Source organism: Armigeres subalbatus, chromosome 3, assembly GCF_024139115.2.
Source record: "Armigeres subalbatus isolate Guangzhou_Male chromosome 3, GZ_Asu_2, whole genome shotgun sequence".
NCBI lineage: Eukaryota > Metazoa > Arthropoda > Insecta > Diptera > Culicidae > Armigeres > Armigeres subalbatus.
This window is the reverse complement of record NC_085141.1, coordinates 274,350,266-274,374,975: the sequence shown is the minus strand read 5'-3', so window position 1 is coordinate 274,374,975 and position 24,710 is coordinate 274,350,266. Positions and strand designations below refer to the sequence as shown.

The window sequence follows — 24,710 nt, the reverse complement described above, 5'->3', positions numbered from 1 at the left end:
GAATTTTTCACGGTGGGAATAATATCAACAATAACATAGTACCCATTAATGGGTAAAGTCATCTAACCGTGTAAATGGTGAAAAAAAATCGCAATAACGCTTTAATATTTATTTCAGTGTAGCATCAACTTGTCTAATTTCCCGGCGGAGTTTTACAAAAATGTTTGACTGTGTGTCTGCACCGTCTGCACGGAGTTTCCATTTTTATTCTAGATCTATATACCTACTGTCAACATTGTATACTGGCTTATTTACCAATAAATAAATCTCGGGTACTTATTCAAAAGGACGTATGTGATTTTGTAAACAAAGATTCAAACGTCGATTTGTCCAATCTGATGGCACCGCCACGCAAACCAACACCACCAACAGGTAGCCGAAGGCTTCCCCTACCTGTTTGTGGTAATGGTTTGCGTGGGAGTGCTATCAGATTGGACAAATCGACGTTTGAATCTTTGTTTACAAAATCACATACGTCCTTTTGAATAAGTACCCGAGAAATAGCTGTTTCTCCCGTTTGTCCGTTTTCTCGCTGAGTTTGTTTCTTTTGGGTCTGTCTCAATTGGATAATTAAACTGAAATTAAACTTAAAAGTGACATTTCAAGAATTATCAAATAACCCTGCTCGCAGAGCAAGATTACTTTTGACAGATATCGAATCATTTTCCATCGATGTCTTATTGGAATTGCTGGGTAGCACCAGCCATTCTTATAACGGGGTTATTTTTTAATTTTCGAACTGTCACTTTTAAGTTTAATTCTCCAAATGAGACAGAGCCTAAGGGTAAAATCAGCAGTGATTCAAATCGTTCGGGGCTGTCAGTTTGAATATGAATCTGAAACATTCATTTTCCCAGCAGCTGTTATAGATTCATTTTTTATACCAGTCAAATGTCAAAAAATTAAAACTGGTATAACGCTCCGTTCTATTTTCTGCAGATTTGAACCACGATTGAATCACGAGATTCAAATATTTTCCAATTGTTTTGGTGTATGAATGCGTCATTTTATCTACGGATCAATCCACTTTGCAATTACGGCGCCTTTCTTGGCGCCAACATGATGATTTCATTTAATTGAAAATTTGAAAAACATGAATAGAACACTGCTGGGGAAACCAGCGAGTTTGTTCTATTTGGCTCCAGATTCAAACTAGAATAGTGGTCGAAAATTTGGAATGAAACTGAATCACTCCTGATTTCACTCTAAATGGTAGTAAATAACTGTGTTTGTTGTAGAGCGCATGAAGAGTATCAGATCATCAGATTCTGTATAAACAAGCACATGTGCTCAGCTTATAACACACCTACCACAATTTAATATTTTATTTATCGAAATATTAAATTATTACAAACATTGTAACAATATTAAATGGCAGCAGCAACAAGCGAAAGTGAAGACAATATGGACATGCTCCAGTCACCTCCCAGGTTAGTCATCAACCTCTTTTGTTAGTAATTTATAGATGAAACGATGGGTCTATTGTTTCCTTTGTCAATTTTCTTCCAGGCTGGGACTATGCGAGGTTTGCAATGCCATTCAGGCGAAGTACACATGTCCAAAATGTGAAATAAAATCCTGTTGCTTGAAGTGCGTCAATCTCCACAAAAAGGAGCTCAACTGTGATGGTATCCGTGATCGGACGAAATATATCCCTATGAAGAAGATAACCAAGATGGACATGATGAGCGATTATTACTTCCTAGAGGAATGCACCCGGTTTGTAGACGACCGGAAGCGAGATAAACTCAAGCGATACACGCAGTATAACAAAAGTCTTCCACCTTCGTTGTTCCGTCTACGTTGCGCCGCCCGGGATCGGGGAATTACTTTGAAGTTCCTGTTGCAGAATTTCACGAAACATCAGCGCAACACCAGCCAGTTGAACTTCAAGACGATGATTATCCACTGGCGGGTGGAATGGTGCTTTCCAAATGCGGAAGGATCACTGTTCGTGGATGAGCGTTGTGACGAGAACGAATCTGTATACGATCTCTTGAGGAAATATTTGGATGGAGGTACTGACGAGGAGGTCATAGGGAAGAACAAGTTGGAATATTATCAGTCCCGTGGGATGAATCGGTTGCGAGTGCTGCTGAAGGCAGAGGGTGTAAAGCGTAGCAAGAATCGGTTTTTTGAATTGAAACCAAAGAAGTCACTGAAGGAAAATTTGAAGGGAAAAACCATTGTGGAGTATCCCGTGATTTACGTCATTTTCAAGGAGACGTCGGACGGGTTCGACGTGATCGAGTCGGATGAGGATGTTGAGGCCGAAACCAAACTGTACCAGAAGTATCTGGACAATGAGTATGGGGCGAGAAGTCGGATTAAGCGCGAGGATCCGGAAGAGACGGAGAAGGAATCGAAGATGCTGGAAGGTATCGATCGGTTGGAGATTGCGCGGAAACGAGACGAGCGGAGGAAGAAACGGGAAGCGGCGCAGGTTGAGCCAGCAAACTATCTGTTTAGCGACGAAAACCTGTGGAATGAGTATTCGTCGGATTCGGATGGACAGATAACGGAGGAAGAGGCAGACGATGAGGATACCCAGGAAATGCTCTCGCCCAAGAGAATAAAAACAGAAAAGTTTTAAATCGGTAATAATTTGTTATGGTTTTTGAATTGTTGCATTGAATTTTATACATTTTTTTAAGTATATGAATTTTTAATACTTAGCAGTAGTGCGCATGGAAAGAATTGTAGAGGAGAATATTTAAGTTTATACTTATCTATGATAGGATTGGTACAATTGTATCGACGTGAATAGTATACATTAAATTGTAAATTTCATGTTTTGCCTATCTTTTGAAAATGTTGAATTTGATCTGCAGAATAAATCTAGTGTTTGAAGTCAACGGAAGTGGTTTCATTTATGCTTCTGCGTCTCATATGAGAGTCGTTTCGAATGAAGTGGCAATAGTCGATACCTCTCATTTGAATTACACGTTCGTCTGACGTGAGACGTGTCGAAATCAACAATTTTCGAATCATTCGAGTCGATGTTGAACTTAATCTTATGTTAATAATAAGGAATTTTGAAAAAAAAAATCATTCGAGACGCAGAATTATCCTATTTATTCAAGGCTCTCCAGTTAGCCTTGCGAGCAAAGGCGTAAGATTGCCAATTCAAAGATGGCGAGCTCGACTCTCGGTCCGGTCTAGGATGTTTGCAGGTGGGAAACATTCTTGACACCTTGAGCATATTCATTCATGCAATAGCGGGCATAGAAAAGCTTCCAATTTATAACTGAGGATAACTACTAATAGGATACTAAGAATGCAAATTCGTTTTTTTTTAAACTAGTTACATGACCGTAACGCGATGAGGCATTCCTTTTTTTATCATTATTTTTTATTAAATAGATATTCTGCCCAGTGCGTAACATGACATAACCGTAACGCGAGGAGGCATTCCTTTTTTATTATTTTTTATTAAAGAGATTTTCTGCCCGGTGCTGGCTCATTTCTTAGGAGGCATTCCTCTCCACAGAAACTTCTCATCCTCGCTTTTTCGCCGTGTGGACACCAAACCAAAGCACCACAGACGAAAGTTACCATAGTTTGGACGTTCTTCTTCTTCTTCTTATTGGCATTACATCCCCACACTGGGACAGAGCCGCCTCGCAGCTTAGTGTTCATTAAGCACTTCCAAAGTTATTAACTGCGAGGTTTCTAAGCCAGGTTACCATTTTTGCATTCGTATATCATGAGGCTAACACGATGACACTTTTATGCCCAGGGAACTGGAGACAATTTCCAATCCGAAAATTGCAAGACCGGCACCAGGAGCATGGTCTTGCTTTGTAGCCGCGCGTCTTACCGCACGGCTAAGGAGGGCCTAGTTTGGACGTATCGAATGTATTTAACAAAGTCATCCTCTGGTGCAGAGGGTGTCAGTGCTGTGAAAACTTGTCCAGCAACGCATCCCAGTTCAGTGTTGACCCAGTTAGTCATGAGCCTATAATCGAGTTGGCAAGTTAACAGCAAAATTTTTGACTACGATGGCAGTTTGTAGCCACTGTACAGATTCCGTCATCTTCGAAGAAGTCAACGTTCACTACAACATTTTTTCGCACATTTACGGCAACGAGTAGATCATCCCCACATACTTGCTCGAGCCTATACACCAGTGCATGAAGGTAAAGGCTAAATGGCTATGAAAAGAATGAATTCCACGTTGACCCCGAGCATGGTGCTGAACAGAAACGAATGTCGCTTCCGATCGAATACGTTCTCCAGGCCGAAACTCGATCTGTGTTGACGATGGCAAGTGATCAAATCTTTCAGGACGAGAGTGGCATGGAAAATAGTGCGCTCGAGGTTCAAACATTTCTATCCGTCGCTCAAAACACTGTGGGCCTGCATAACGCGTTCCTTTCAGTTTTTCAGAATACGAGAGATCAAATTATAATCGCTGTTGAATAGCGATATGGACCGGTACGCTCGGCCCATGTTGTCATTTCCCTTTTCTTCTTGGACAACACGATGATGGCCTCTATACGAAAGCATGTGGGAGATTGCCAGTTCAAGCAAGTTCAACTCCAGTGAATGATGTCGATTTCGGAGATAAAATACTCGTGGAATCCCGTCGGCCACTTTGTTTTCTTGTTGAATAGATAATCGGATAGAGGGGGCACACACAGAATCAGTATTTAGGATGAAGCCACTTATGCTAGACAAACTAAGATTAGAAGCTAAAGAACGATGAGACAGCTAGGAACGGAATCCAAGTAAGTATCGTCCAATTAGGATTGAATGTTGAATCCAATTCAATCCCTCGGAATAGGCAGTACGTATGAAAGATATAGAAGGAAACCTTTGGTTTGGACGCGCCATTGCCCATTAGAATACCAAGTTTGTCATGTATCTATAGATTAGTAGTGAGTGCCTCGCATTCTTATACTAGTTGGATCACTATCTTAAACTATCTTTAGTAGAATATGAAAAAGACAACAGTTATTTTAGTGAAATAAACATTGGTATAATTTCGTGAGAAAAAAACATGATACAACTCGTAAAACATATTGAACAGAAAGCAGTTACCCAGAACTAACTTTTTTCACACTTATACAACCGCGATTGGTTTAAAATTTGGCCCGCCACTTTTTCGCTTTTCCCATTAATGCTATAGGTGAAAGAACATCCCCCTAAATCAACTGTGTCAGTGTCATCCGATAATGATGCAGCTTAGTTTTATTGTACGGTTACTCACGAGAGATTAAATAACCCAAAAGTATAGAATGAATACTATGATGACGATCCCCGCCACGGCTCCCTTCACATACAGCGACTTCCGGTTCAAGTACGTAGCGTCTTTCTTGTACTTCTGCGACAGCATCGACAAATTTTGCGTCTTCGTGTCCAACTCGGACAAAACAGTTCCCCGCTGGAGGACGTCGTCAATGTTTTGAACCTGAAATTAATTGTTTTTCATGTATTTAAAAACACAATCGAGCGTTAAATATATTCCCAACCATTATCCGTTGCACATCCTGCAGCTGCGTATTGATAGTGTTAATGTTCCTTCGTCGGTCTGTTAACGATTTCTTCGCCTTCTGAATGTAAATATCGAACTCGATGAAGGCGTACGGACGCGTTACGGAATTCACCTTTCGGCCGTAATTATTGTGAAATTCTTGAGCAATGTCTTCCAGATAGTTAAATGCAATTCTTTTGGAAAACATCTTATCACAAAGCACCAGATAACAGACTTCGTTTTCAATCAGATAGCTAGAAAATAAATTTGGGTAATTATTTTGTATTGATCCACAAATGCAAATGAGCTCACTGAAAAAGATAAGGGCCCGTTTCAATGCTGCAGCGTGCCGGGGAGTTGGGCCCCAACTTTCGGAATAGCATTTTAGCTTGATTCTGGTATTCCAGTACGCTTCTGCCGGACTGTAATAGAAGACATTATTCAACAGAACTACAATGAAACAAGAAACAATAATAACAACTCACCTGTTCATCTTCCTGCATCGTTCCGACAAGTGGAAGACCGTCGACGACCCGGGCAATCATCGTCATCAGAGCCATTTTCGGAGGAATAACTCTTGACCAGCTCCAAACTCAAAACAAAACGCACTTCTGGATTCGGTTCAATTTCGCAATCCAACTGCAGCACAATGCACTACAATCAACCAAATTACATAATTTCGTATTTATCAGTTGTAAGCACAGTTTTAAAATACTGATAACAAATTATACATTGATTTTGAATAATTTTGCAAAACTTTTTGGCTTGCGATGACGATGAATGATGAAACGCGACTTTTAAATCTTCCAACACGTCATCTGCCAGCGAAAGTGAACCGAAACTCAAACCGACTTGTCAAAAACTGCGATCGAAAACAAATCAACAAAAACATTGGGCGCTCAGGAACCGAAATTCGAGCAGTTTGCAAAACGTCTGCACTCAGAAATAAAATAAATCCGCAATAGATTATTACGGAGAAAAAGAAAAATTTGGAAAGCTTCGCGGAAATTACGCGCAGAGGGAAATCCCCACATAGAACAAATCACACATAGTGTGCGTTGAATGGACATAACAACAAATCTGCTGCCGTGAAGTCCAATGATTTGACGTCCACAGATATATTTAATAATAATCAATACCTGGCCGATTAGTCAACTAACCCGAAACTCATTATACTTTTCTCCTTTTCTTTCGAGGTGCCGATGTACGCTGAAGCCTTTTTGTTACGCGTGGTATACCACAGGTCGTATTGGTTGGTTTTACAGGCGGCTTATTGGGCCTGCAACCTCTCGTCGAGTCAGGTCCGGGCAATCGAGTCAGGTCCCACCCTTCACCAAGACTTGGGCTAGCGTACTTTAAGCGGCACACGGTCTCTTTAGTAGAGCCTACTTGTAGGTTTTTAAGGAATTGAACTGAGCTCATTTTCAAACCTGTAGTGACCACCTTCATTCGGATCAGACAAGAATCAGATGTTTACCCTATTTAGAGAGGATTTCAATAAATGCTCTACATTGTCAGAAGTATTCAGACACTAAACTGTGCAACACGTCTTTTAATTATGATCTCACTGAAACATTATCACGGTTATTACAGTGGCGACGAGGATGAAACCTTTGGTGATTTCGCGTGTGTTAGCATATTTTCGGTATAATGCAAATTATAGCGGTGTTTAAGCTATGCATATAGATTGGTCTTTTATGCCAGTTTTTGGGCGCAAAAGTGTATAAGCAGGAAGGCTCGTGTATTTTTTTTAATGGAAAGTTTCTCTGTTGGTGATGTGCTTTGATTTACAATGTCTAGTGTGTTAAATACTTTTATTGGCACCACAGTTTTTTTATCCATATTTCCGAGCACCTTTTTTTTAGAACTGTTTAGAACATGCATAGTATGTATAGCAGAGGGTGTCATTTTGAATCAATAGATTCTTTTGTGTTCCATGGCTTTTACCTGCTTTTTGTACAACAGTGTGACCCGTTTGATTATTTTGTTCTTGTTTTTGCTCTTATGTGTATTTATGGAAAACATCGTAGAGAACGCCAGCGACGTCGATTATAGAGAGTGGTTGCGTTTTGAATCTCAGCACTCGAACTCATTCAAGTCACTCAACGAGGTGGTAAGATGAGAATGAGAATGACGTCCACACAACTATCACCTCCGCAGTGAGCAGCGAGCTAATCAGCATGTGGTTAAATTAAGAAAAAACTGCTAATTCTTAGGACCTTTTAAATATGTAAAACTGATTGCCTTGATAGTCTTGGCGAAATTCTTTGCTATTTTAAGGCAATTTATCACGTATTTATGTAATCGTAGAGATCATTTATGCAGATTCATCGCGGTTTATTTTATTTTTGTTTGCATGGTTTATACTTTGTGTTTGTTTTCCTTTTTGCAATAGTGTTTACGTTGTTGACGGTATTTTCCTTTTATTACCCATTAGTGTAGCGTGGTGATTTATAATTTTTCATTGCACCCAATTTAATTTACATTTAATGCAGTGTTTTGGTGTAAATAAATATATTTTTACGAAATCGTTATTATGTCAATTATGTTTAGAATGCAGCAGTTGCATTTATTTTACCTTTGCAGTACACTGCCAAAAATATCTATATAAGATATATGTGTCACCGTTATAAATTTTTGCAATAGCTCCACCCTAATATAATCGATATAGAACCACACATAAATTAAATAATTGCTAATTCGAGACCACACATAAAGTTTATCTGGATATATATTTTATTAGTAGGTCGCGTGGAGAATGGTTATGTGTGCACTGATATATATCATAAGTTAAATCTATGGATTTTTGCCAATAAATATGTGTGGATTTCTAGTAGTGTAGGAATATGTTTATTATTTATATGTTTATTAAATAACGTCAAACAGAGATTTTGAAAAAAAAAATCAACCTATGTACAATTCAAAAAAAAAAGAATAGCTTTTTGACATTTCATAAGTAAATTTAAGAATCGCTTTTGTACATACATTTTGGTTTACTATATGATTGTTTAGGTTTATAAAAGATTAATAATAAACCGTTCTGAGTTATGTGATTCAACTCAAGGGGGAAGGAGTTGTAGTGACCACCCTCATTCGGATCAGACAAGAATCAGATGTTTACCCTATTTAGAGAGGATTTCAATAAATGTTCTACATTGTCAGAAGTATTCAGACACTAAACTGTGCAACACGTCTTTTAATTATGATCTCACTGAAACATTATCACGGTTATTACAAAACCCAATCCCCACAACTTGCAGTGCCAGAGGACGGTTTGTCAGGCACTTGAACATAGTTTCTGCTGCCCCGAAAACTCACAAACTTTAAATATAACTGACTTTCCCTTTTCTATTCTGCAAGGCATCGTTTTTTGTACAGTAAAATATTTGTTTTTTTAATTTTTCATTACGCGTCGAACGATTCAGGACGAAATGTCATAAGTATAAATATAAACAAAACATTCAAAATTTCACAATAGCTGCCTTTGATCATTTGCCAGGGAAATTTTCATTGGAGGCGCTTTAAATTATCCTGTATTCCAATTTTTTCTTGCAATGCGTAATAAAAATAAACCTTTTATTGCGCAGATTTCGCCTTATTAGACTCCTGCGTTATACATCACATAGGGTCTGTCTCATTTGGAGAATTAAACTTAAAAGTGACAATTCGAAAATTAAAAAATCACCCCGGTATAAGAATGGCTGGTGCTAACCAGCAATTCCAATAGGACATCGATGGAAAATGATTCGATATCTGTCAAAAGTAATCTTGCTCTGCGAGCAGGGTTATTTAATAATTATTGAAATGTCACTTTTAAGTTTAATTTCAGTTTAATTATCCAATTGAGACAGACCCATAGTATACAAAATATACTATCCAGCTATTTGATTTAAACTACAGTAATCGTTCGCTAATTGGGGCACGACCTCACCCCAACTAGCGAATGCCGTTCGCTAATTGGGGCGTTTTGACAAGCGTCAATGTTGTTTACTTTTTGCATTGAACAAAGGAAAATTTTACGCGCCAGGAAATATCGATCCCGCCAAACACGGAAACAAAACGTCAATTCGTTTTTGACATCACATTCTGACGTTTAGCTGATTTTTAATTGGGTTTCGCCCCAATTAGCGAACCCCCAACTAAAAAGCGCCCCAACTAGAAAAACCCCAATTAGCGAACGATCACTGTATACTGGATTAACGCGAAAATATTATTGATTAGCATACTGTCTTTTGATTTTTTTCATTTACTTGCCAAGACGCGTTGGTCCTGAATTTTCATTTATTTAACTATGAATATACCGATCGTTCCGTCGCGAGTGCTCCGTTTATTCACCTTTTCCCTGTATTCTGCTTGGCAAAAAGTTTACACGGTTTACAATCGTTTGCTGGCCATTTTGGTAGGTTCCAAAACAGAACCTCAAGGACGTCGATTACCACGGAACTCCAACCATGTTGGCTCCCGTTTTGAATCTGTGCCATGCACACGAGTATCAATCATGGTCCGGAGCATTTGGATTACCCGACTATTTCTGAAATGCCGCTGGCGCTCAACAATAATCATAGCAAGTTGCTACATGTTTCACGAATGTAGGCTACTAGATCACAGAGGTTCGGCGCTGGAAGACGTTCCAGCCAGCTAGGCGGGACGGTTACACTTGGTATTTTCTGCGGATCATCCAATCGGAAAAATCTGCCCTCATCAAGTATATATCCAGTTGTGTCGGCACGTACTTTGGTAAGTTAGCATATTTTTTCGGAAGTTGTTTATAGTTAACCAATTTATTATTTTTTTTTTAGATTGTCAAGCCTAAGGGTCTGTCTCATTTGGAGAATTAAACTTAAAAGTGACAGTTCGAAAATTGAAAAATCACCCCGTTATAAGAATGGCTGGTGCTACCCTGAGAGAGAGAAGACAGCTCGCTTTATTTACGTTCATCCTAATGTCACCGCGATCCAGTCACTGCGAACCGAAAAAGTAAACACTGCGATGCAACTTCAAATGGTCGTAACCAAAATTATTTATTTGGCGATTTATGTTCGCAACTTTTCTTATATCTGCTACAGTGAATTGAACCCGTAATTATCCATGTGAATGATCCCGTATTATGAGAAATCGGGTTTGTTGCACGTTATGAAGTTCATAACCATTAAAATCAGCTAATTCGAACAAGTTTTTATTGGAGTGAAAAATGTTACTTCCGACGTTATGAAATGTTACTTTGATTTGTTGAGTTTCCTCGGTTTCCACACAAATAAAGAAGAAGAAGACATAGTAAATAAACGATCTGTCAGTGAGCTGGCTTCTCTCTCTCAGGTGCTACCCAGCAATTCCAATAGGACATCGATGGAAAATGATTCGATATCTGTCCAAAGTAATCTTGCTCTGCGAGCAGGGTTATTCGATAATTATTGAAATGTCACTTTTAAGTTTAATTCCAGTTTAATTATCCAATTGAGACAGACCCTAAATCGCTTGTTTCACCCCAATGAAATGACCACTCTATCTGAAAAATATTTTAATCTCGTGATTCATTCGTGGTTCAAATCTGCAGAAAATAGAACAGCTTTATACCAGTTCTAATTTGTTGACTGTTGACTCGTATAAAAAATGAATCTAGAACAGCTGCTGAGCAAATGTATGTTTCAGATTCACAGCCCCGAACGATTTGAATCACTGTTGATTTTACTATTATAGCTGTCAAAATTGATACCCGCAACGCATAGTTGCAAACAAAATAAAAAAGTTTTATTTAAAAAAAAATAAAAACGATACAAACTAACATTTTTGCCTTTCTCGTACAACTAAGTTGTACCGAAAGGCTATCATTTCACTCCGAAATCGAACTTTTTATAGAAGCCTCGGAGACCCATAGTATCATATACCAATCGACTCAGCTCGACGAGCTGAACACATGTCTGTCTGTCCGTGTGTATGTGTGTGTGTATGTGTGTGTGTATGTGTGTGTGTATGTGTGTGCACAAAAGCTATAAAAAACATTAGACAACTTTTCGTATAGTAATCCTTAACCGATTTTCTCGCAACAAGTTTCATTCGACAGGGGACAAAGCCTTGTTGATCACTATTGAATTTCATAACGATCGGTCATTGCGTTTAAAAGTTATGATGAAAATGGTACATCGGACCATATAAACCCCATATAAGGTTGGTGTCTTAACTAAATGCGAGAAAAGCACCACCAACGCTAGGTGGATATTCTGGGTTTTTGCTGTTGTTTTCACTCCCTATATGAATAACAATAATTTTATCTATCATCTGTAGCCAGGGCTTAATTTGGAGGGGTAATGGGCCTGGCCCCGGGCCCCCACAATTCTTATGTACCAAAACCAACCTTTTTTGTACATTTTAGGGCCCCCACAACCTGTTGGCCCCGAAGCCCCCTTCGGGCTAAATCCGGCCCTGTCTGTGGCACACAAGCACTATAAAATAAATTTGCAACTCAGTTTCATTCCAGTTCCATTTTGTAATAACAACAAACCAGTCAAGCAGTAAAATCATGATTTAAAAACTGCAGTTTCAAAAAGTGCTCGAAAAATAAAACTGCAACTCTGGCGTTGCGAACTAGTATTTATTTAAATATTTCAGTGTACTCACGTCGGTTTGTCGGTTTAACCCATATTTGGGTGAACCTGAACGAAGCGTGTATGTTCATTTCGAACATGTCAAATGTGAGTTCATTTTGAGATTGAATCATGCAGTGGTGCCACTAGAAAAGATTTTTATGTTCATATATACCAAAACTTATTAACCTGTCTGGTAGAGGCTTGCAATCATGATTTTGTCGGATATACGCGTATGTATCAGCGTATAGGGGTCGTTCAACAATGATGTCACAGGTTTTAGGGGGGGAGGGGGTCTAAGATTTTGTGACACTGCATATACTAGGTATACAAAAAAGCGTGACAGAGGGGGGAGGGGGGTCTACAAATCTCAAAAAGTAGTGGACGTCATATTTGAATCGTCCCATACCGGTATAAACTAAATGTTAATATATAACATACTATCCTTAAAATGTAATTAATTTTCTGCAATGTTATAATAGACGAATCCAAGATGAATACACTGTAAAATGAATACACAGTAAAAAAAAGAAGAAGACACACGACGGTGTTAACTTTGACAGCTAGTTCCTACAACACAGCATAGGCAGATCATTTTAAAATGCTTATAACAAATTCTAGACAAATTGTAATTAAAATTTGATTGATGTACGATACGGAAAAAGTTCTGAATTACATATTTGGAAGCTTATCTATTTTTTTGTATATTTTCTTTGCAATTTTATTTTACATTTTCTCCAAAAAATATTTCGGCTCTGTAACGTTTAACGGCAAATGAGCCTCCAAAATAAACGAAAGATTAAAAAAAATATCTCCGAAAATGCGAATGAATAAATCGTAAAAAGTGATAAACAAATATGGCACCACTGTACAAAATCCAAAATCACCAGACTGACGAAAGTTCCAACCTGGCATTCATCCGTGTTTTGAGAGGCGAGAAGTGCAGAAAAAGGAAAATTTTTGTGCAAATTTCGGAAATTCCCTGAAAAAACGCCAAGATTACGATATTTTCAGTGTGTCCGGTCCGCGCGAGTGTATTCGTCCTGCAGGAAGCAGATTTCAGTGCCGTTATTGTCCCGTTTTGTGCACTATAACCCCCTTAAGTGAGTAAAGAAAATTTCACAAATTTTCGCTGCAGTAAAGGTCTACCTTTCATTTTTATTTGGCTTTCCCAAATTAAGTTTGTGTTGGATTTCGATTTGATGGGATTTTGTTGATTGTCATCATTGTTCTGCGGATTATTTGTGGGATGTGGTACTAATTGAAAGAAAAATTCGAGAAAGGGAAAAAAGTTCTGCAAAGTTGGCACAAAAATGTTTTTCTACGTCACAGGTAATGTGAAAAAAATGGATAAAAACCTTCCAAAGAGCCACGAAGTGAACGCCAAGCTGGTGTTGGTGAACGGTGGTGAGGGTGCTTGAAGATTGTGAAACAAGACATTCCACCTGAGTGGTACCGAAGAAAGTGAGCCGAAAGCAAAAGATTGCGTTGGATTGTGGCGGTGGAAGGAGAACATTGACAAGCTTTTTACGAATTTTATCATAGACATGTTGTTCGGAATCAAGTCCTTTTTAATTGAAGGCATCTTCGTGCGTTGACATTAAGCATCTCCCAAAGGTCAAGTGGTAGTGATTTTGGTATTAATCCTTGCTAGAAATAATGAAATATAAAAGGATTCCTTCCACAGTAATAAACAACGATTAAGTCCGCTCCGATGCAGATTGGAAGAAGCAGAGAAAAAGGATGAATCAAAATAATAGTAACAATTATAGACAGGTAACATCATTTACGTGTATCCAAATTCCGAAGAAATGAAAATTGCGTCCGTAGAAAAGTGCCCTTGTAATCGCTACCATTGTCTGCTTGTTGTTTGATTCAGTAGTACGGTAGGTGCTACAGAGTAGACGGAATATTAAATATTATTCAAATTTTGGTAGTTACATAAATAATACTAGGCTATTAAACATACTATGCTGAACAAAGATGGTTTCAAGTTCTAGTCCGGTTTAGTCTAATATTATTATTACACCTCGATTACTTGAAAAGAATCCTTCATAATATGAAAATACCGTATTGATTCTAATTAGAGGTTTTGCTGTTTTTTGGCATATTTATACAAATATATAAAATATTGAACGAAGCAACTCGTTGTTCAATTACGATTATCACATGGTCAGTCTTTTATTACCATTTCAAGTTGAACATGCTCTTAATCCCACGGTATTAGGGCATGTCACGGTATGTTCAAAAATTGTAGTAAAGTAAACGTGCTTTTCCCTGCCCTTTGGTTCAGAAAGGGTAAGGGCGCGTTCTGCCAACTTGGTCGAGGCAGATTTCAAGTGTGAACAAGTTACTACATGGACGTTCTAAAGTGCCTGAATGAAATGTGTAGCTTGTGAGGAGCCCTTGAAGATGTGATGTTGGATCAGTATCTTGATATTAATCAGAATTTATAATGTAAATTATTGTAATTTTTTTTTAATAACACTACTTTATTCCGTTACGTATTTAGTATACTTGTGTTTTAACTAAAAACACAATGTCAGTTTTGATCACAAATCCAATGTCGGTAGTAATTACAAACTTATACTTATCAGTATTTTTACTTGATTCGCGATCCTAATTAAAAACTCCGATATAATAATATTCATAGTTTATCGCGTGTAGTCTGAACGTTTTGTTTAAAATTACAAGACCTAATAATGATCCATAATTTGCATCCGCTGAACCATTCTGAACGGCCGTATTGAGAATATCACCTATAACATCTTCTCTGCTTAAATAACAGACGCAAGACGCCTGGATTATCTGATTTTCCTCAATTTCTGGTGCTTGGCTTCCCGGTGGAACTTATATTGAGTATCCTTCGGAAAGAATCTGTGCCCGGGATGGGGGAGTCAATTAAGGCAACATTCGTTTGAACAGTGACTTGTCTTTGTGGGCGAGGACTCGAGCTCGAGCGTCGATTTCGGGAGTCTAGTGGCGCTCTCGCGCGGACCAGCACTATCAACAGGTAGCAGAGACCCTCGCGTGCGTGTTGATGGTGTTGGTTTGCATGGGAGAGCTGTTGGATTAGTCGGGTCGTCGTTTGGGTCTTTATTTGCAGCAGCGTATGGGTAGTTTTGAGACTTTGGTCTTGAAATGATATTCTCAAGCATTTTTCTTACATTATTTCTCCCTCCCCTCGGATATGTTATCTTGCCGCGATGGTTGGGCTTACGCCATTAGCACTGATATGGCAACCAAAGACATATCCTGTCGTGGTGATATCACATGTTGACTATTTTTTGTTTAATGCCGCGTCACATATAATCCGGCATTGATGCACTGATTTTACGCATGTGCATGTGATTCAACGGACATCGTATCTTGGAGCCTTGAATGGTGGTGCAGACAGGTAGAGGTCCTTTTCATCAGTGATAATGATCTCTGCTATGCGGCAATACTTTTCTGAAGCGCTCCCTGATGATGATGAGTCGTAGCAACGCTTAAACATAGCTAGGTAGGAATTAACCAGTAGAAAATACCATCAAGACATTAATAGGGAATTGACTCTTGGAATCACTGAGTAGAAGTTTTATCAAAACTAGGAACGTGGTACCTTTTTATTTTGTTATGTCTCACTTTAACGAGCCATAATTAAATATACCACAAATTAAAACGATGGTATGCAAACAATCTTACATTGGCTTCATTCTCGATATTTTTTCCTAATAGATACGGAAAAGGCGTGATGAAGCTGTACTTTGCCACCGAAAAGTGAATCCTATAGCTGACCACGACCCATAAAATTACAGTAATGCTACGCTTGTATGTAAGGCTTTGAGACTATTAGACAACTTAAAGACCATTTCTTCACGTTTGCTTAACTTTTAAGCGGTGCTTACTTATACGCTTGAACTAGGATACCTTTAGCAACCTTTAGCAATCCCCATACCTTTAGTGACCTTTAGCGATAGAGACAATGAACTGACATCAAAACGTAACATAATCTACAATGAGTATAGAATTGAACTGAATAACGTAGGAAACAAAAGATAACTAAGACAGACTGAGTAATAATGACACAGTGCGAAACATTCGACATAACTATGACTAGATTAACAATAGATCCATAGACATAAAGATCTACCAGCCTATCCTTCCTAAGCCTATCAAAATTCGAACCTCAAAAATGTCTGTAAAATTATTACCTGTTGAATCTTATTCGGAGGCGATTTCGAAGCTTTTGAAGACCAACAGGCCCATAGCAACAGTATTCGGTGTTGTTAAGTTGAGAATTTTGATGATTGCTGGGCGCACGGTTCTGAAGTGTGGCCTGGTAAATAGACTAAATAGATTCCAAAATAAATTTTAAACGAGTCATATTTATCAAAATCTAGTGCGTTATTATTGTTTCAAAATGCATTTCTATTCGAGTTTTCTCTCTTTGTCATCATATCTACAATAAGACTGACTCTCGCGATAGATTATAAGCTTATTATTTGTTGAGCTTCATTTGTTTGATGGAAACTGCTAATTTAGAAAAAAAAAATGACTGACTAGTTTTTGTTTGCGTTAACATTGTAGTAGGGATAGTAGTGATGATTGCTGATCTCGATGAAATTGTGAAAAAAATGGTTGTTGATATGAATATGGTGATGTTGTGTGGTTATGCAAGTGTTAGTGAAAAGGTTAATACACAAGTTGGTATTGGTGGTATAGACATAGTGACAGAAGAAGCTAGGTAAAAGATAAAGTTGATTTAAATGGGATGGGAACATGGTTGTAGTGAGTATGAAGAATGAAATGCAATATTGAGTGAGGTGCTAGAAGTGGGAAGCATTTTATAATTATACTAGAAATAATGTAAAATATTCGGTACATGTCCAATGAAAGCTAGTAGAAATGTCGGTTCTTATATGATATATAACAGCGCTGTTTTGAAGATCGATTCATTGTGTGTGTTCATGACTGTAAATAAGATATTTGTGATGACAGGGATAATAGTAATTATGATAGTGATGGTGGTGAAAACGATAATAAGTGATGCTACCGGGATTATTTTATAGAAAACTATTTGAATCAGAGCTAAAATTAGAGTTATTTGAATCAGGCCTTAACAGTGACCATTTGAGCAACGTAGCTTAGAAACGTCTGTTAATGATCAAAAATAGAGGCTCGTAGAAGCAAATTTAATCACCGGATCAACAGGAATAGACGTAGTGTTAAGTTGGAGTGATGAGTGATAGTTATAATGGTGAAAACGGTGATCAGTTATGTTATTGAAGGGGACTATTTAATAAAACTATTTGGATCAGGCCTAAAACAGTGACCATTTGAGCAACGTGGCTTAGGAACGTCTGTTATTGATCTAAAGTAGAGGCTCATAGAAGCAAATTTAATTACCGTGGGGAATAACAGGGATGGACCCGGAGTAGAGTTTGAGTCGAGAGACTGCCAACGGGTTACATGAAAAAAAAAAAAAAAAAAAAAAAAAAAGTTAACGTGCTTTTATTCATACCGTTTCGCTACAGAAGAAGTAAATACTATCAAATTTGCAATAAAGTGTAGATTACAACTTTTTATTCATGCAGGCCATTTTCGCAAAGGAACAAAATATTATTCATTGACAAATCCATGCTTGGTCAAGACAAAACAATCAAACCTTGATTTTTTTTACATTCTCTATTCTACCGGTTTTGGTGTCCGCATGTCTATTCTTTTGACTCCTTTTTTCACCTGCTATTGCGATCTACTCATCCAGTTTACTGCACGCAGTATAGAAAACTCATGAACTAATGCGACGTGCGCCCGCTTACGGTGCATTGAGTATTATGAAACTGTAGTCGCTTTCCGTTTCTGTTTTCGACCTTGTACGCGTGCTACATGTTGAATTTTTTCTCCAGCACAATTTCTCCCCACCGCATACAAATAGTAGTTTTGTGTTAGTCTTTTTCGGGTATTTTGCAATTGTTGTGTCACTACTTTTCAGGGTACTTATTGAATTATTCATATAGTCATGCATTCGATTCACCTGTAAAACTAGAACGATGGCATGCTCACACATGCATCTTCATAAAGCAGCACATCATGATTTCAATTTCGGGATCGGTTTATTATCTTTTGATTATTATATTCTGTATAAAGCAACTAATTATTTATAAAAAAATTCTTCAGCAACCTAATGCATAGTTCGAATTGTAAAACCTACATTTGACTGGAAACGAAAAGTTGTTGAATTCTAAGGGGAATCCCTGGATTGTGCATGGATAGAAAAATACTCCTCCGCCACATTTTCGGTTTTGGGAAATTCTTAGCCAGAGTTTGCAGAGCTCTACCAGAAGCTTGCGCATCCACAGCAGTTCCTTGCATCCCTCGGCCAGGGCCACAAACTCGGCCTCTGTTTGCTTGCGAGTGCCCCAACTTACCAACCCACCGCCGAACTTGATCAGGAATCGGGAATTGGATTTTCGGTCCCCTTCATCTCCGGCCCGATCTGCGTTGACAAAACATTCCAGATTTTCGTTTCCGGATCCCAGATGGAGACACAAGAACTTTGCCTCGGTCCAGTCCCGGTCGGTTGGCCTCGATACATTTATGCCGATCATTAGTTGGCAGCTCTTCCTCCTTTTGCTTTACGTAAGCTGGGTCGATTGGACGGTTTGGCGTTTTCGTGCCCGAACCACTCCAAGATTTTGTCGATGTACCCGGCCTGATTCAAGGTGTAGTGACCGTCTTGCTTTTCGATGCGTATTCCCAGGAACAATCTTAGTTTTTCCAGGCTCGAAAACTTGATCTGTTTCTCCAGTGCCCTGGTGATCGCTTCAAATTCCCGTTGCGAGTGACAACAAACGAGCATGTCGTCGACATATATCAAAATGTAGCTTCGCTTACCATTTTCTTCCTTTATGTATAGGCAGGCGTCAGACGACGACGGGTGGAATCCCATTTTCTTGAAGATGTCGTCTATTTTCCGGTTCCAGACACGTGCCGACTGTTTCAGCCCGTAGATGCTGCGTTTCAACCGGCAAACTTTTTTGTTAGTATTGAATCCTGGGGGTGGTCGCATGTAGGGTAAATGTTCCATTTTGGACCCCTAGAGGAAGTGCTACCCGATACCGTGACCTGCCCTAATTCCGCGCATCGCCTAATACCGTGGTTTTCAACAAAAATCAGAACCTGGCTATCATGGACATCGTATTATTTGGTGTAATGTTCAAACATATTATGTTTGAACATTTCACCAAATAATGTGATGTCCATGATAGCAATGTTCTGATTTTTTTTTGAAAACCTCGGTATTAGGCGATGCGCGGAATTAGGGCAGGTCACGGTACCTGATTATATGTTGCAAATGGCACGTTTGATATAGGTAGAAATCACACCATTTCATAGATGAAACTCTAATTTATGAAATAGAAATTTAAAATTGGCATCAAGTGTTGATAAATCGCTGAGAATTGTTTTTTTCTGTGCAGTTTTGGACAGTGCAACATATTTTGGACCCCCAAATGTACACATTTTAAACACCCCCAATTTAATCTCTTCAAAATTAAATTTCTAATTTACCCTGGTAATTTGAGCCGACGCAAAGTCTTATCTTTTGATTGGCATGCATCAATGAGAAGATTGCTGCGTTTAAAATTCACAATTTTGACAAAAACTTGCGTTCCGAAATTTTCAGTGATGTATACTTCTGAGCGTAACGCATTGTAATGCTCGCCTTCTTGGACAAACTAATTTTCTCGAAATTCCATCTAAATATCGCTATTTTTGCACGGGAAACCAGTGAAAGAGATGCTGAACAATATTATTTTTCTGAAAAGAAAATTATTTTGAGCTTTTTAGTGGAATGTTTTCACCTGTCATAAGACGAGTTTATACAATCCCATTGAATTCCACCACTTAATTGTATCTTGACAGATACGTATTTCGACCTCAAAAGTAAGGCCGTCTTCAGTGTCTCGTACTTGACTCGACTTGAAGAAAATGATCGCAGCTTATACTATTTATACTATGCGTAGGTATAATAATTTATCTAGGTACTTATCTTACTACGGTGCTTATTTCTACTCGCTTGATGCGCTTAATGCTTAGGTATAAACTTGAAGAGCCAGGAGCTACCATTTCCTTGATCTTTATTCAACAACCGCGTTTGTACCTGTCGGTAGATTTCCAAGCTCTCAGCAACATCAAGTTTCCACGGAGAAGAGACATTTCTTAAAATTTTAATGTTTGATGTCGTAATTGAATGATTTTCCTGATATACATGTTCAGCTACCTTAGACCTAAATTCATAATTTAATCCCTTATCAGTTTCCCTCTTAGCCTTACTTACTTCTGCAATATGTTTGACTTTTTTTGTTTGACCTACATATACTTTATCACACTGTGAACAATTAATTTGATAAACCCCGGCCTTATTTAACATTTCTACTCTATCCTTTGTGGAGCCCAACAGTGTCTTCAGTTGATTGCTTCTGCTGGAGAATACTAAATCGATGCCGAATTTCCTCAGTCGATGGCGTAGCTGGTGGGTGATGTGTCGATCATAGGAGACCGATACCCTCTTCAGCGGTTCATCGATCGGTGTCAGTGTTGTCAGTTCGTTTTTCCGTAGGTTCCTCTGCTTCTTGTTGATACACATCAAATCATTCGTATCAGCACAAAATGGCAGCTTTTCATCACATGATCCACAGGATGCAGACGATTCCCCTGAGCGAAGAAGGAAAAACGAAGGAGCTACAACACATCTTGGAAACAGCGAGGATAAACGGATACTAGGAAAGAACAATACAAGCAATCATCAATCATCAATCGTCGAAGAGAAGACACCTACTCAACTCGATGAGGTTACGGTTGTGGACTGTAACCCTCCGTGAATTGCGCCTTGATGCATTCTCGTCGGTAAAACGTACGAAGTCGTTCATTGGTGTACTCTCCTCCTTGATCGGATCGCACCACCTTTGGTTTACGACCAAATTGGGTCTTGACCGCCTCCACGAACTCGATGACCTTGTCCGGCACTTCTGACTTCTCCTTTAGCAATTACAACCTCGATAATGGTAAGGAAGTATCGTTTGCCATTCAATGATAATACTTCCACCGATTCGCACACGTCCGTGTGCACGAGATCTAGGGGCGCCTCCGATCGGGATTTCGACTCCTTGGGGAAAGGCGTACAGGTGCTTTTACCGTTGCAGCAACATTCGCAGGCTTCGTTCACATCGCTTTGACGGATCAGTCGACCAGGTTTCGCTTTTCCATTTGATTTCGACAATCGCATTGGGATCACGGTGTCCAAACTTGCGATGCCACTCATGCTTGCAGCCCTTTGGATGGTTTCCGTCAGCCAGGAGGATGACTTCGCTTGGTTGTTTCAGTAATACAGACCTTGTTTGAGCGTTGCCATGGCGGCGGTTTGGTTTCCATGCATCACCCGGCAACGACGGAACGGACAATAGGTTCACAAATTCGTCTTACGACAAGTGAAGACATTCCACTAAAAAGCTCAAAATAATTTTCTTAATAGGTTCATTGCCAACGTGGGTGTGTACAGCACTTTGGACAATCTCATCCTGGTTTGCTTATCCTTGTCGTCGAAGCACTGGATCACGCCAGCACCTTCTCCTTCCACAATTGCTTTCTTCCCGTCGGCCAACGTGACGTGCTTGACTTCGCTCTCGTGCAGTTCCCGGATGAAATCTCGGCTCGCGACGGTATGGCTTGTCGCGGCCGAGTTCACGATCCAAGGCTTTGTTCCGTTTTCAGTTTTGCTTCCGCAGGCCAGAGTCAGAAATGCAAACGACACGGCGCTCTCCTGTTTCGGTGTAGGCTTCTCAGTTTTACCCAACTTCACTTCCTTCTCGTTATCCCGTTGATACTGATGGCACTCCTTCTGAATGTGGCCCACCTTCTTGTAGTAATGGCAGGTCATCGGCTTCTTCTTCTTCCCTGGTCCAACTTTCATCGCGGTATCCGATCCGGTTCCTTCCTTCTTTGCTACTTCGTCCAGAGGCTTCCGCTTGACAAGCTCCAGGGTGAGTTCGTCGTCCGAACGGCTTTCGAGGGCGGTAGTCAGGGTGTCAAACGAACTTGGCAGGCTTCTCAGGATCATCGCGACCATGAGATTTTCCTCCAGTTTCTGTCTGGCGCTCGCGAGGCTACTGAAGAGCTCTTCCATGCGGAAGATGTGCTCCGCCATGTCCTCTCCGAGAAACGTTTGCCGCAGATTCGCTTCAGCAACGAGACCTTCGACGTAAGACAGACGCTCTTGGTGGTCGGTTTGAAGCGCCGTCCAAGCTTCCTTAGCGGTTTTCGACGACCGGATCAATGCGTGTTGATTGGCCTCGATCAACAAATCGATGGTCGCCCTAGCCATGACGTCTCCAGCGGCATCCGCGTCCGTTGCCGGTTTCTCACCTGGTGTCACGCAACGTAGCGCCACAGTTCTTCCCGGATCAGTAAACAGCGTGAGTAATTGTCGTTGTTCAGCTTTTGCAGACTGAATTGGCCTCCGTCCATTTTGTTCCTCAGAAAATTCGGTTTCTTGATTCAGCTTGTGAAAAAATCATATGCCCGGCCCATAACCTGTTGCAAGTTGCCAGCTTAAATAAAACAAAAAACCATCTGGTTTGTTGGGTTTGTTTCAATGACTATCATGGACTAATGACATTTTATTCTATTGAACATTTTAAACATGATTGCTTTGATGAACATATATGTATTATAGGTTGCTTTGTTGTACGTGACATGGATCAACGTACAACAATTTGAACAAGATATATTATTTCTGAGTATCTTTTTGATCATACTAAATTAGAGCATAGATATAATTATCAAGATGTTGGGGTTCGAACAATTTAGAACTCACTTTATGGTTCCAGTAGTACACAGCTTTCGGTACCCAGTTGGTACCCAGCGGTACCAGTCAAACTAAGCAATCCTTTGATTTAAATTTGAATTTGTTCTAATTTTTCATCGTCGTCATAGCTATCATTATATGTTTATTTATTATTTTGTTTGTTATTGTGTTTGTTATCAGATTGGAACTGCGATCTGATCGCAGGATTATGATAATATTATAAAATTTACTAAATTAACTAATAATACTTTTTTTGTTCTAGGATTTAATAATGCAATAATGTTGACTAATTATGGTCCTCGTTGAAGCCTAGTTAGTATTCAACCATGGTATAATGATGTGACTTTGACGCTCAAATCTACAGTGATGCTGCCCGTGTTGGCTAGACTGTTATTACACGAACGAGAGGTGTCTTCCTCTACTTTGCTGGTCTATGGTGTTGCAATCCAACGTACTCCCTCCGAGCGTTTCTTCAAGTTTTCCAATGCTCGTTGAGTTGCTTGAAAGCGTGCGAGACGGTTGAGCGGAACTTCTACATACCCCAGATTTCGGACGAGATGGTGTTTAAAACGTTTCACTGCAGCCTTTTAAAATTCTCCACAAAAAGGGAGTTCTTAATGGACTGAACTGGAAGGGAAAGGACAACGAATAATCACGGGGCTTGATTTCTTAAAAATGTATTTCCGCTTTGAAGTAAATATTCTGTGGAGGGTAAATTAACGACTTTAGTGCATCATCGTATTCCCTTGATGTCAACCTTCATATCCTTCTTACCGTTTCGGTAATTTACAGTCTTCAATGGTGGTAGCATGGAAGGACAGCCACCACGGTGGAGATTCTCAGGAAGCTCGCTGTCCCAATCCAGGTTCTGTTGTCATTACAAGCCCAACAACACCAAACATACTCATTACTTATTCACTAACAATTCGAAGCTCTTGCGTTTTATATCCAGGAAACAAAATACAAGGCACACGAACAGATTAATTGGAACGTTTTTTGTTCGATTTACCAACCAGATTGTCTATTGTTTAATCTTCCTTCACACGTAATGGATGTGACCCATGCGAACACGAGGCATTAATAGTGAGAGGGGAAACCTATTTTGAAAAATTAGTATCAATTATTATTTTTAATTAGTCGAACTCCGATTTAAGTTCAACGTTATTTGTTATTCTGAGAAAATATAACGTTTGGGGAACAAAAAAATACGTTTAAATGCATATTTTAATATTGGGTAATTTATCAAATGTAAACAAATAGTCAACCAGTTTTGACGAGTTCGTGTAACTGTTGACCAACTGGCGAAATACAGAGTTCAGTTATTCAACACGGATAAGGATGTAGAGGTCAGTGAATCAATTTCAATGCTGGCCTGAGTCGACGCCGGTAGAGTACGATCCATGTGCTTTACAGATAACACAGTGCGTAGACAGACCCTTCTTATACTTGCGGTTGCGGTTGCATTTATGGGCGAAGCGGTTTTCCAATCGGTTGTAGTAGTTCCCCCTGTTAGGATGGAGCACCAGCAGTAGTCTTGAACTCGAAGATACCATCAGCGATGATTCATGATCGCCTTTCGGAAAAATCTCGGAAGTTGCGTTTAGGGTAACTGGAAGATTAAGAAAACTAAACGCATATTTTTTGTCTACCTTATATGCTTAAGCAAGGTATACATATTAGAATACTAGGATGTGCAAGACACGGTGATTCCGATGTTTTTTTTTAACCAGCTCATTTATTTGGTAGGCTCAGTTGTGTGTGACACTTTGCGGAGCCGCAATTCTCAAGTATGATATTTTTACATGGT

The 24,710-nt window shown here is 39.3% G+C and overlaps 3 protein-coding genes across 5 annotated transcripts in view; 2 read left to right on the top strand and 1 right to left on the bottom strand.

Annotated features, from left to right (window-relative positions):
- Positions 1–1,212: 1,212 nt before the first annotated feature.
- On the top strand, positions 1,213–2,855 carry LOC134224459 (box C/D snoRNA protein 1). The gene is made up of 2 exons (XM_062703814.1): positions 1,213–1,430; positions 1,510–2,855. The coding sequence occupies exons 1-2, from the start codon at positions 1,372–1,374 to the stop codon at positions 2,591–2,593; spliced, it is 1,143 nt and encodes a 380-aa protein (XP_062559798.1). The 5' UTR covers positions 1,213–1,371; the 3' UTR covers positions 2,594–2,855.
- Positions 2,856–4,956: 2,101 nt separating this feature from the next.
- LOC134219865 (vesicle-trafficking protein SEC22b-B) lies at positions 4,957–6,332 on the bottom strand. The gene is made up of 4 exons (XM_062698753.1): positions 5,962–6,332; positions 5,789–5,898; positions 5,475–5,730; positions 4,957–5,413 (listed from the first exon to the last, which is right to left on the bottom strand). Exons 1-4 carry the CDS (start codon positions 6,034–6,036, stop codon positions 5,219–5,221), a joined length of 636 nt encoding a protein of 211 aa, XP_062554737.1. The 5' UTR covers positions 6,037–6,332; the 3' UTR covers positions 4,957–5,218.
- A 6,617-nt stretch (positions 6,333–12,949) lies between these two features.
- The window catches only part of LOC134224455 (protein transport protein Sec16A), a 66,943-nt gene continuing 55,182 nt past the window's right edge, over positions 12,950–24,710 (top strand). For 2 of the 3 annotated variants that reach the window (XM_062703810.1, XM_062703807.1), the window contains exon 1: positions 12,950–13,160. The gene's annotated coding sequence lies outside the window, so the exon portion shown is untranslated. The remainder of the gene's footprint in view (positions 13,161–24,710) is intronic. The other variant, XM_062703809.1, reaches the window with a different exon arrangement.

What these genes read in the sequence shown, in the direction of transcription:
- LOC134219865 (XM_062698753.1), bottom strand. Translation starts at nt 6,036, where the DNA reads ATGGCTCTGATGACGATGATTGCCCGGGTCGTCGACGGTCTTCCACTT. An exon ending in CGATGCAGGAAGATGAACAG is followed by an intron (nt 5,899 to 5,961) that starts GTGAGTTGTTAT and finishes CTTCTATTACAG; the next exon opens with TCCGGCAGAAGCGTACTGGA. An exon ending in AGGATGTGCAACGGATAATG is followed by an intron (nt 5,414 to 5,474) that starts GTTGGGAATATA and finishes AATTAATTTCAG; the next exon opens with GTTCAAAACATTGACGACGT.
- LOC134224459 (XM_062703814.1), top strand. Translation starts at nt 1,372, where the DNA reads ATGGCAGCAGCAACAAGCGAAAGTGAAGACAATATGGACATGCTCCAG. An exon ending in ATGCTCCAGTCACCTCCCAG is followed by an intron (nt 1,431 to 1,509) that starts GTTAGTCATCAA and finishes ATTTTCTTCCAG; the next exon opens with GCTGGGACTATGCGAGGTTT.